The sequence below is a fragment of the Grampus griseus genome, assembly GCF_964374135.1.
Source record: "Grampus griseus genome assembly, chromosome: 18".
Lineage (NCBI taxonomy): Eukaryota > Metazoa > Chordata > Mammalia > Artiodactyla > Delphinidae > Grampus > Grampus griseus.
This window is the reverse complement of record NC_139012.1, coordinates 72,642,757-72,655,638: the sequence shown is the minus strand read 5'-3', so window position 1 is coordinate 72,655,638 and position 12,882 is coordinate 72,642,757. Positions and strand designations below refer to the sequence as shown.

Below are 12,882 nucleotides of genomic sequence, written 5' to 3'. Positions count from 1 at the left end.
TTCATCCTTATTGCCTTCACTCATTCTATAAAGTAGGTAAAGTAGATATTATTTCCCCCTGTTACCTTTGAGGACCCTCAGGGACATAAAGTGACTTTATGACAGGTTCAGGGACATAAAGTGACTTTTTCAAGGTTGCTTAGCTGGTGAATAACAGAGCCAGGATGGGAGCCCAGGTCTTTCAGGCTAAATCCTGGATTTTTCACAAGTATCCTCTTACTTTATTTATTTCCATAAAAATATACATTGAACACCTACTATGTGCCAAGCCCTGTCCCTGGATACACAGCGATAAATAAAACAGAGATGGTGGTGAAGTACACAGCAGTTGGCGAGATGGACCATAGAAAATAAATGAATGGATAAATTTTTGCCAAGAGTGAGACATACCATGAAGGAAAAGAATAAGGTGCAGTGAGAGAGAAGAGAGGTGAGGGATGGTAGCAGAAACCACTTCAGGAATATCATGTGCGCTGTAAGGCTGTCAGTAAGCTCACTCTTTATTTCCCACTTTCTGTCCTCAGTTAAATAAGAAACATGTCTGGCATCACTTGAAAAGTCAAGTCAAACTACACTTAGAGTAGGAGAGATGCTTCCTTTTATGTCTTAGACGATACTTGATACAGGTGAATCTGGAGTTGTTCTGGTTAGTTAAATACAAAGGGAGTTGGAAGGGGTTTCAGGGTGCTGGAAATATGCATTTTCTGCCAAAGCAAGTGTTGGCATTGCTGGGAGACAGAAGTGTCAGTCACCCCTGTTCAATAATCATCACTCCCTATGAATATGGTAGATTGTAGAATTTTTTAGGTGAAAGGAGCCCCAGCCCAAACCCATCACTTTACAGAGCAGGAACCCAAACCCCAGGGGAACTTGCTCAAACCTGAGAATTTTAGACCCTGGATTTGAATCCACGACACCTCTCCTGGTGTTCCAAGCAGCCCAGGTCCACACCAGAGGTGGGCGCCGTTCCCTGCATATGGGCAAGGAGTTCAGCCACTTTGCACCCTGGTTTCTTTTAGGTTATATTCACCTTAGCTCCCAGTGAAAGAGAGATGGGTCGGTGAGTTAGAGCAGAGCGACCCGGAAGGGACCAACCAGGAAAGACTTTGTCCAAGGCAAATTGTGAATTGTGACAATTTTGTGACCTTCAGAGAGGAGAGGATCGGAGACCAGAGTACCCGGTATGCCTCGGGCAGTACGTGACGCATAAAAAGTGCTCGGTTAATGCACTTAATTTGGTATTTGAATAACGCTAGGGGGTTTTCACAGAGCTTTTATACCCATACTTCTGTTTCACCTGCATATTAATTCCTGATAGGTAGGAAAGCTGTAATCAGCCCTTTGTCCAGATGTGGAATGAGTTAAGCATTAGCTCCAGATCGTAATAGTCCTGGTGGGGCTGGGTTTCCTAACTCTCAGCTCCAAGCGTTCAGGACTCCATGGGGTTATTTGGCTGGAATGCAAAAGGCATTTCTTTCCCCAGAGATCTTTCCTGAACTGTAGCAATTGTTCAGAAAAGGTTGCACGTTGCAATTCCTGGAGGCCCACAGGTGACGGGCGTACTTTGAAGAGAACCAGCTTCAGAGCAGGGCTCTGGGTTCAAGTCCAGCTCTCCTCCCACACACACACACACACACACACACACACACACACACACACACACACTTACAAGCTGACAGTCTTACACAAGCCCCTTGGCCAATGGAGCCCATGTTTCCACATCTGGAAATAGAAAAGATGGTATCAATCATGTGAAAAGGATTCAAATTAGATGAAGGGTTTGAAAAGACTTTGTAAACTACACCGTGATGCCCATACAGGGTAACATGACTATTATTCTTATTATTTTTATGTGAACATAATTTTTTATTTCTCTGAGATAAATGCCCAAGTGTACAGTTGCTGTACCATATGGTAATTCCATGTTTAGTTTTGTAGGAAATTCTTGAAGTCTTTACCAGACTGTAACATTTCACATTCCCACCAGCAATATGTAGCCTCATCAGTGTTTGGTGTCATCGTTATTTTTTGTTAGCCATTCTGATAGGTGTGTAGTGATGTCTCATTATCGTTTTAATTTGTGCTTCCTTATAATGTCTAATGAGAGTAATCTTCATGTGCTTTTTTTTTTTTTTTGCCATTTGTACATCCCCTTTGCTGAAATACCTTTCATGTCTTTTGTTAAATTTCTAACTAGATTGTTTTGTTTTATTTTTTCTGTTGAGTTTTTTTTTTAACATCTTTATTGGAGTATAATTGCTTTACAATGGTGTGTTAGTTTCTGCTTTATAACAAAGTGAATCAGCTATACATATACATACATCCCCATGTCCCCTCCCTCTTGTGTCTCCCTCCCACCCTCCCTATCCCACCCCTCTAGGTGGTCACAAAGCACTGAACTGATGTCCCGGTGCTATGCGGCTGCTTCCCACTAGCTATCTATTTTACATTTGGTAGTGTATATATGTCCATGCCACTCTCTCACTTCGTCCCAGCTTACCCTTCCCCCTCCCCATGTCCTCAAGTCCATTCTCTACATCTGCATCTTTATTCCTGTCCTGCCCCTAGGTTCTTCAGAACCTTTTTTTTTTTATTCCATATACACGTGTTAGCATGCGGTATTTGTTTTTCTGTTTCTGACTTACTTCGCAACATGACTATTATTAAAGATCTCAGGTTTCTTCCAGCTGCAGGCTCTTTGCTGAACTTCACATCGGCCCCAACTGGCAGAAGCTGAGGCCTCTGCTCAGTTTCGTGACCAACATTGATTGCATAATGACTGTATTAATACTGGGTTAACTTAGCATGCTTTGGTGTCAGCGACGCTAACGCAAGGTGTTTTCCTTTCTCCACTTAGTTCCTGCGGCTTTTGCTGGACTGATGTACCTGGTTGTGAGGCAAAAGTACTTTGTTGGCTACCTGGGGGAGAGAACGCAGAGGTAGGCCATTGGGACTGTTTAAGAACCGTGCAGGGAGTCGTACTTTTCCAGCTGGAAGAGCGGTCATTCACAACAGTATTCCGTCTACCATTTAAGGCCCTGTGGGACCACTCAGGGTGGGAGGGCGGAGGCCGACTAGGACCCCTCGTCCTTTTCTCCTTGAGCTTTGCTGGTTCTGAAATACAGCTGGGGCCCTCGACTAGTTTTCCCATTTAAAAATTCCCCCACACGGTGCTGGGCTCACAAAGGATGCTTTAACGCATTCTTTGCAACCCCACACCCTCTACTCCCACCCTGCAGAGTCTGGGGCTTGAATGACGGTCTCTGTCTGGCTTCCCAAAGCCTCCAGTGAGTGAAACATTTCATTGTTTGCCTAGAGAAACGAGAACTAAAGCTTGCACCTTGTGATGAGTTCCCTTGAGTAACAGATCATCCGGGGACCAGCGGAAAGAATGTTGAGAAAGTAAGATGCACTAGCAGGCATCAGACGGAGCCAGTGGATAGAGTCACCACTGCGCTGCTTACAGATGTCGCCCAAAGCGGCAATTGTACTTTCCCTAGACCTGGGTTGGGAAGGCTGGATTTTAGTAAAATAAATGATAATGCTTGAAGAAGAAATGTTTGAGTTACAATTTCCACCAGTTCCTGAGCGATCAGAATTCCTGATGGGCTCTGAAGGCTGGGAAGATGCTCTGGGAGCTCCGCCCACACGCTGACCCCAGCCTCCGGCTCCATGTCTCTCCCTTGTCTGGCTTCACTTCTCTCTGTCTCTCACAATAGCGCCCCCTCTAGTGGATAAGGGACTCTCCGTTCAGAAAGCCTCCTTCAGCGGTGACAAAGGCAGTGCCATCCCAGAAGGTCACCAGGTGAAAGCACTGCTTCTGGGGAACCCGGGGGCCTGCGAAGCTGAGTGACTTCCGGTGGTTGGATGGTCAGCTGCAGCTGGAGAGGAATGGTGGTACCCCCAGCAAGTCTCCTCCAAGCTCACCTCCCCCTCATTCCTCTCTAGCGGCGTTTTTGTTTATCCTCTAAAACCACAACTCCATTACCTCGCACATCCTTATCAACGCTGTCCTCAGTGATATTCTTTATTCTTCTTTATCCTGGAAAACCGCTATTCTGCCTTTCCCCAGAGGTTTACCTGTCGTCCAGAGTCGAAGGGGGCAGAGTAACTATCAATGAAATGAGGGGCTCTGCTCTCCCGGCTGGCTCCCCCCGAAGCCCCGTCTTCCTCCCCCAAAGTCCCAGGAATTCAGCCCAGTCACTGGTCTCCTCTTTATCCGTCACCACTTGCCTGAGATCTTAAAGTTGCTTTAATTTTTAAATTTTTTTGGCCATGCCACGTGGCTTGCGGGATCTTAGTTCCCCGACCAGGGATTGAACCTGGGGCCACGGCAGTGAAAGCATGGAGCCCTAACCGCTGGACCACCAGGGAATTCCCTTAAAGTTGCTTTAATTCCAAGACACTCTGTGGGACATGACAAAATATGTCCGCTTACCCACAGGCTCTTTTCATTTCAAAGGTAGTCACTACTAGGGAATGAACAAGAATAAACAGCAGGATAACAGAATTAAAAATGGACGCGTCTCTGGACCTCATTGAAATGAGGCCTGTGCGCTTAAATCCCTCCCATCAGGTGGTGGGAAGAAGATCCCATCGCCCCTTAGCCCACTGTCTGTGCCAGCGCTGGACCCTTCTCACCACCCCTGCATATGCGTTACTAGTCATCATCGTGCTCCTTCCCGCCGAGACCTAGCACGGCCTCACAATACTTTCTCAACACAGTGTTCTGGGCAGTTGTCATCAGCAGAAACGAGACACACTAGATGAAGTGTCTGATCCTAATTTAGACCAAAATATAGCCTGAGGGCCTCTGTGGTCATGTCAAGGGGATTTTTTTTTTTTTTTTGCTGTGCCGTGGGGCATGCAGGATCTTAGTTTCCCGACCAGCGATCGAACCCATGCCCCCTGCATTGGGAGCGCAGAGTCTTAACCGCTGGGCTGCCAGGGAAGTCCCCAGGTCAAGGGGATTTTTAATTCTGCCTTCTAGAAACTACTTGCTAATCCCTCTTCTGCTGTAGACTCCTCTCCTTCCCCCGTCCTTCTGTCCCTGGGCTGTGTCACCTTTGGACTCTGCAGATGCCTTAATACCCTCCAGACCTGCTTTAGTTCTTGGCCTCACCAGCACATGGAGGTTACTGCTCAGTGAGATCCTTCCCCAGAACCTTCTCCCTTGGGCTCTAGATCATCTTTTGGCTCTGACCCCTGCAGAAGTTCCAGTGTCATTTTTGGTCCAGTGGGTGGGTAAGTCACTCCTCGCCTTCCGGCTTCAGGCTGCCCTGCAAGAATTTTACATCTGTCTCCTTTACTCCTCCTAGAAGTTATGGCTCTTATTCTCAGTCCTTCTCCTTACACGGTGACCCCTTTCTCCCTGTCCTGATTAGGTCGTCAGTAGCATCCTTAATGACACTGCAGTGTAGGGTGAATTTTAGTTTCTTCCCCTTTCCTTCTGAGCTACTATCTGGGCCCAAACTCAATGGCAGTTGGCCTGATGTTACAAGACTATGTGCCTTTTACCACCTGCCTGGCATCTAGGCTGCTCTGTCTGCTTGTCCCTCAGAGCCCTGTTCCCTGGTGGAGCTCCCACTACGTTCCTCTTTGCAATTTGAAGTTCTCAGCTCAGAGCTGGTTGGGCAAAGATTGGCTGCGACTCGAGGCCTGTGAGTTCGGTTACCCAAGCCCACCTTCTCCTCATTGCCTACGCCCCCCTCGTTCACTCAGCATCATTCAGGACCTTTACTGACCACCTGCTCTGAGCAGGTACTGTGTCAGTTGTGAGGTGATAACAGTAAGCATGGCAGAGACCTGGGAATCTCCCAGAGTCAGGGGCACCGTGCAAGACCCCAAATACTGAGCTTACAGAAATGATAATGGACACAGTTTTCAAAAGCCCATCTCCAAGCTTGAGACTTAAAAATGCAGTGAATGAAGGGCTGGACGGGGGGCCCCCCGTTCACACGTAGCCCTGCACGTGACAGCGTGCTGAGTTCTTGTCTGGGAAGAGTTAAAGCACCATAGGCCCATCTCCTTAGGGGAGCTATGCCTCGAATCCTTAGAAACTTCCTACCCAAATCAAGAACACCACTGTTTCATCAGGAGGTACTCCCGTTTCATCCTTCGCCACAGATTTATCTTGAGCAGGTTCTGAAATAGCTTCACAAATCACTTTTCCTTGTTTCTGTAATGAGCATATGGTGGCCTCATTCGTGTGAGAAATCTGAGTCACAATAGTTGACTTTTAACAATTTAATTTCTCTGAAGCCTCTGTTCTCTGGCTGAAAAATAGACTCGTTTGCTTTATTTTCAGTTCCTTATCAGCATTAGCAGGTAATTCTCTGTATTTGTCTTTGAGGACCGCCATAACACAGTGCCACAGACTGGGGGGCTTAAACAACAGATACGCGTTTTCTCACAGTTCTGGAGGCTGGAAGTCCAAGACGAAGATGTCAGGGGCGTTGGTTTCCTCTGAGGCCTCTCTCCTTGGCTTGCAGACGGCTGTCTTCTCCCTTTGTCCTCAGTGGTCTTCCCTCTGTGCATGTCTGTGTCTTCACCTCTTTTTATAAGAACACCAGTTATGGTGAGTTAGGGTCCACCCCAGTGACCTCGTTTGACCTTAATTTCCTCTCTTTAAAGACCCTCTTTCTAAATAGTCATTCTGCGGTATGACGTGAATGCGGGAGATACAGTTCAGCTCGCTTTTCTTTTGGGACCAAACTTTTTTTTCCCCAACAAAGAGCTAGAATGTGTCCCTTCCTGAGCAGGACCGTGAACAGGAAACCAAAGACAGGGGAACACAGCCGGCTAAAAAGGAGCAGGGTGCTGGCAGCGGGCGGTGCCTCCTAGACTTTACTGGGCCCGGGAGTCACAGAGGGAGCTCGTCAGTGGCGCAGGTTCTGACCCAGTGGATCTGGGGAGGGACCTGGGATTCTGCATTTCCAACAGGTGTCTGTGCTGCTGGTGCACGGGACACTGTGGGCAGCGAGGACGTTCATGCTCAACTGTGGAATGATTTTCAAATGCTCGACACAGGAATATTAGGAGATGCATTATAAACCTTTGGGGTCCCTTTCAAAACGATAAAATTTCTAACGTCGAGCCTGTGGATGCCACATTCTGTTCTCTGATTGTAGCAAACGAGGGCCAAGCAGCATTAAGGCGTCTGTTTAGCTGAGCTGGCTGATCTCGGGGAGCACTCCTGATTGCCAAGGGGCCCCTCGCCGGGGTCTTTACTAACAGCCTTAGAGACTCACTTGGCTGGACTTTCCACATGTGCCAGTGCTGCACAGATGGACCAGCCACAGCCGTCACAGGAGGATGCTGCAGGGGAGAGAGGAAGCCAGGGCAGCCCCTATGCACAGCTAGGTGGTCACATGTCACTGGGGAGACGCCTCCTGACCCCAGCTGATGCTCTGTCCAAGCGGCTTAGGATTTTGAGCCTCTGAAAGAAGGCGAGGAAACGTCTCCCTCCCCTGATTCACTTCAATTGTAAGGGCCTGCCTTCCAGTGCTGGGGGTTGGCTCTCATTAGTGCGAACATGAGTTATTCCCAGGCAGCTCAGGAGACTAGATCGAGCCCTCGGATGCCAACGCACCGCTTAGATGCCACCAGGCTTCTTGGCTCATTTAAACCATCTTCTCGCACAGAGGCCCTGAAAGCCCTGCATGCTACACGCTGGCCAGCACAGCTCCCACAGGCGCTCCTGGAGAGGGTCTCAGGCAGCCCATGGGTTCCTAGTCCCCGGTCAGAACCCCGCGGACCAGCAGAAGCCACCACCCTCACGCCGTCCAGGAGCTGGCGTGCCGATGGCACTGAGAAGCCGGAGAGCAGAGCCCTAATGGTGATGGGCGTGAGGCTCTCTTAGCTCGGTTTTGAAATAGATTCAATGACTAATAGTAGCTAAGACACTTCCATCCTTCATAGAAAGTAAATGGAGCATTCTTGAGTAAAAGGAGCTGTATTTAAAGCCCGTGTACCTCAACGTGATGGCGTTTCTTGTTAACTTGGTATCATTTGTGCTGCCTCTACAGTTTCTCTCCCTTTTTTTCCAGCACACGTGGCTACATATTTGGGAAACGCATCATCCTGTTCCTGTTCCTCATGTCCCTGGCTGGGATACTCAACTATTTACTCGTCCTCCTTTTCGGAAGTGACTTTGAAAACTACATGAAGACGATCGCCACCACCATCTCCCCCTTCCTCCTCATCCCCTAACTGAATTCCGGGTGGGTGTGCTCAGCTAATCAGTCCCTAGAAGCCGTCCTAACTCAACCCTTTAAACGACGCTGTAAATCTGCTGACCCTCTGGGCTTTGCAGCTTGAGCGAACCTCACTTTTCCTGGAAGAGAATATCTTCATGTCAGCTCCGCCCTGGAACGTGACGGTGGCACCAGATTTGCTCTTCAGATCCCGTCTGTGTGTTTCTTACTTATCCTGCTTTCCGAAGATGTGTTGTGACCCGATTTATGTTTTCCTAAAATAAAATGCAGACACATATGCGAGGCTGGTGGTTGAGTTTTACGTGGGTAAATTGCTACAGTTGAATAACTGCGTAGTTTTCCTTGACCTTAATGATGATGATAAAAAAATACGCTGTCTTCACACACACATACACACACACACACACACCTGGAAGGTCGCCAGTGGTCAAGTGTGATTATCTCTGGGTGAAGAGATTTGGAGTAAGTGTTAATCTCTTATTTATATTTTCATGTATTATTTGAAAATTTTTAAGTGGCAAAAAATACCATGAAACAAAGAAAGAGACAGGACACAACTGAAGACTGCCTTTTCCAGGTTGGTCTGGTGTTGCCCCTGACCCCCAGCACAGCACCCTGTGCACGTCTCAACCGCAGCAAATCCATATCGCAATGTCAAGGTGTTTTTAGTATGTGCCGCCCATCCCCACTAAATCGTCAGCTCTTGAATGTCCCTGTTTATTTTGCTTTTCCTGTGCCAAGCTTAGAGGCTGGCACGTAGCAGGCACCCAATGGCTCAGACTATTTGGGAACTCAGAAAACGTCCTGTACAGTGATGTATTGTAGGGGACAGTAGGCGTGAGTCGTATGAGATCAAGATTTTTTTCTAACAGTTTTAATGAGATAAATAAATTGGGGATAAATGCAAAAACAAACAAACAATCCTTCCTATGGACAGACTTCCTTAAGAACCTTTTGTTTCCTTGAGAATCTTTTGTTGAATGTGTGCCCCCTACCCACACCCCACGAGAACTAGGTTGGTACCTTTATGTGCTAGCATCGTGCCCAGCACTCTGTATCATTCGGTTTAAAATGTGCTGTAACTCAGTGTCAGAGCCTAGGATGATGCCAGACCCATCGTAGGGGTCCCCAAATATTAGTAGAACAAATGAATAAGTAAGTGCATGAGTTCATGAGTCCCTGGCTGGTAATACTTCATAAAGTATGTGTGTGGAGCCATTTCCCGTATCAGGTACAGATTCGTAGTGGTCCAACCACTGTCACACCTGCTGTCCCTTGACAGAAAAAGCACAATTTGGAAGACAGCAGGGTGTGCTCAGGAGTCTAGGACACCCAATGGAGAGAAGCCAGCTCATCGGGACTGAGCTCTCAGCTGAGGTGACCAGCAGTAGATGAGCCCCCTTTACCCCCGGCCGAGTTGCATCATGGTCACCATCACAGGGAGGATGGGGCTGGATGGGGGCCAACTCTCCCCCCGGCTCTCTCCTGTTGGGAGCAGAGTGGACGGGCACGTGGAGTCTGGCCTCAGTGATGTCTGCATCAACGTGTTGCATGCGTGATGCTCCAGGCAAGCAGGTCTCTCAGTTCACGGGAACAGTCCTCACGGGGTCACGGTTTCCTAGCCTGTCTGAGGGTCCAGGCTGAAGACCCCACATCCAGCAGGAGCCAGTTGCCTCAGTGGAGTTGCTTCTGCTCTCAGCTCTCGGGGCGGGAGCAGGACTCAGTATCCTAGCCGGGCCTTTCTTTTCATCTTGGTGACAGGAAAGGTCACGGCAAGCTGCAGGATGCAAGTGGCCCCTGCGCCTACCTCAGCCTCGGCTGGTTCAGAGGATGGTAGGGTGAGAAATCATCCCAGTTTGCCTGGGACCAAGGGCTTTCCTGGAAGGTGGGGCTTTTGTTTTTAAAACTGGGACAGCCCTGGGAAACCAAGAAGAGTCGGTCACCCTAAGGGTGGGCTAGGCCATAATATGCCCAGTGGAGCCTGGGGGCACCTTATCCCAGAGGCCAAACTGGCCATGGGGCCTGCAGCGGGCAGGAGAGGAAGCAATGTGGTGGCCCATCAGAGGAGGCTCTGCAGGCCGTGGCCTGGGCAGGGCGGAGGCACCAGGGGGATGAGACGTGGGTAGAGCAGCCTTCCTCCACATTGTGAAGAAGGGGCGCTCAGGCGCAGAGCTCCTGCGTGAGGGACCCCGCCCCTAATAGGAGGCAGCGGTGCACAGTGACCAAACTCTCTGCAGAGTTCCGGCCTCGGCTGGACCCCTGCTCTGTCACGTCCTCAGTTCTGTGCCGTCTTCCCATGTGCTAAACTGGGCTAATAACAGTGCCAGCTTTACGGGGTGTTGCGAGGAATAATGAGATAAAGCAACTGAATAAGTTTACCATATAATAAGTGCTGAAGATTATTATTGCTATATTTATTATATTCGTTATTGCTACATTCGTTTTCTGTTGCTGCAGAATGAAATCCCACGCACTTCGACGTTTAAAGTCAAGTGCATTGACTATCACAGGCGTCGCGCTGCCGGCTCTAACGCAGTGCGCTCCTCCCAGACTGCTCCGGGGCTCCCTTCATCCTTTCATTCAGTGTCTGTGGTCATCTCTTCCCAGAGCCCCCAAGACCACCGCACTGCGCCTGCATAGAAGCCCAGCCTTCCTCCGCCTCACCCCCTGTCCTCCTGCCTTCCCGCTTTTCTTGTCCGTACCCATCACCACCAGAAATCAGACCACTTATTTACCCCTTCCCTGGTTTATTCTTTGCCTCCTACACTGGAATGTAAGCTTCCAAAGGGCAGGGACACTGCCTCTATTGTTTATTGCTCTACCCCAGAGCAATAAATACCCCAGAGCAACACCCCTATTGTTTTTTGGTTTTGTTTCTGTTTTTTCTTTGCTGTACGCGGGCCTCTCGCTGTTGTGGCCCCTCCCGTTGCGGAGCACAGGCTCCGGATGCGCAGGCTCAGCGGCCATGGCTCACCGGCCTAGCCGCTGCGCGGCATGTGGGATCTTCCCGGACCGGGGCACGAACCCGCATGCCCTGCATCGGCAGGCGGACGCTCAACCACTGCGCCACCAGGGAAGCGCCCCCCCCCCCATTGTTTATTGCCGAGAACAGTGCTGGAGCATGATCAGTGCTCAAGAGATGCTTGTGAGCCAATAACAGAATAGACTGGGTGGTGAGGTTGTATCTCCTGGTTTATATGATGTGTGGTGGTGAGACAGGCCTGGGACCTGGACCCTTTGCTGCGGTGCTGCAGTGCTTGCATGTGGACACACCTCTCCTCCAGCTACAAAATAGAGAGAAACTGTATGGGACTAAAAATAACTGTGTGCATGTGCAGTTGGGGCAAATTCTGGACCCAGAAGATACAGAGACCGAAAAAAAAAAACAAACTCAACCGCCACTTTTGAAGAGCCCGGAGCAAAAGCAGGGTATTGAGCCTTCCCCCTGCACACACCACCACCTAAGGGGTGGGCAAACTCCTTAAGCCACCCTTCCGGCCCGACCCCTGGACACACCTCACTCTCACCCCCTGTAAGAAACAAGCCTGCCCCGCCTCGGGAACGAACAAGCAAGGGAACCTGTTGTTTGTTCTCCCTCCCCGCTGCTGCAGCAGGGGCCCCGGTAAAGCCTTGCCTGAATTTCTTGTCTGGCCTCTAGTCAATTTCTATTGACTGCGCAAGGTGAGGAGCCTGGGTCGGGAACAGTGAGGGCTGTGGTGGTGATATCTGAAGGACTATAAGTTGGGACAGGGAGCCTAATGGATGTTCTCAAGTTTTACTAAGCAAAGCTCCAGCTACGGAGCTGTTAAAAGATGCAAATCCCTCAGTGCCACCCCCAGAGATATGATTTGGTAGGTCATGAACAGGGCCCAGGAATTCACCTTCTTATTCAGATTCTCAGGGTTTTCCTGATGTGAGTGGTTGCAGACTACCTTTTCAGGAACCCTTTGCTCTAGAGCTGCGTCACCTAATACGATAGCCACACGTGGCTATGGAGCCCTTGAACTTGGCTTGTCGGAATGGAGATGGGCTGTAAATGGAAAACGTACACCGGGGTTTGAAGACGTAATATAAAAAATGTAAAATACCCATTAAGAATGTTTTTATATTGATTACACATCCAAATGATAATCTTGCGGATACGTTGTGTTAAACAAAATGCATTCATTCATTAATTAGAATTAATTGCACCTGTTTCTTTCTACGCTCCTTAATGTGATGACTAGAAAATTTTAAATTCCATATGCATCTTGCGTTGTATCAATATTTCTATTGGACAGCACCGGTCCAGAAGTTCTGTGGGAGCCAGCAAGGTCTCCTAGCTGAAAAAAACGCTGGACCTCAGGCCAAGCACGTGTCTTTGGGTAACGATTCCTTGCAGACGATATTGAAAAATTACCACAAGAAGCGAACAGGTCCTGTCTAAATCTAGAAAAGAGTTCTTTGAAGCTTGTTACCCATATGATCATGAGAGTGTTTCATTAAGTATTTCTGATCACAGATGTGGCCCATTATTAAAATATCATTTTTCTGGTCACCCTAGAGGCGAGGGTTATCTGAATATGGAGAGAGAAACAGCTTGTGGAGCTGTTGTATAAATGAAATTACTAGAAAGCACTGCACTCAATTGCATATTGGCTCAGGGACTTATTCTTATTAAAATGTT

At 48.8% G+C, this 12,882-nt stretch overlaps 1 protein-coding gene across 1 annotated transcript in view; it reads left to right on the top strand.

Moving 5' to 3' along the window:
- ALOX5AP (arachidonate 5-lipoxygenase activating protein) overlaps window positions 1-8,478 on the top strand; it is a 30,636-nt gene extending 22,158 nt beyond the window's left edge. The window contains exons 4-5 of the mRNA XM_082675711.1: window positions 2,858-2,939; window positions 8,049-8,478. Coding sequence (XP_082531837.1) covers window positions 2,858-2,939; window positions 8,049-8,211 — 245 coding nt within the window. The 3' untranslated portion in view covers window positions 8,212-8,478. The remainder of the gene's footprint in view (window positions 1-2,857; window positions 2,940-8,048) is intronic.
- Window positions 8,479-12,882: the final 4,404 nt, after the last annotated feature.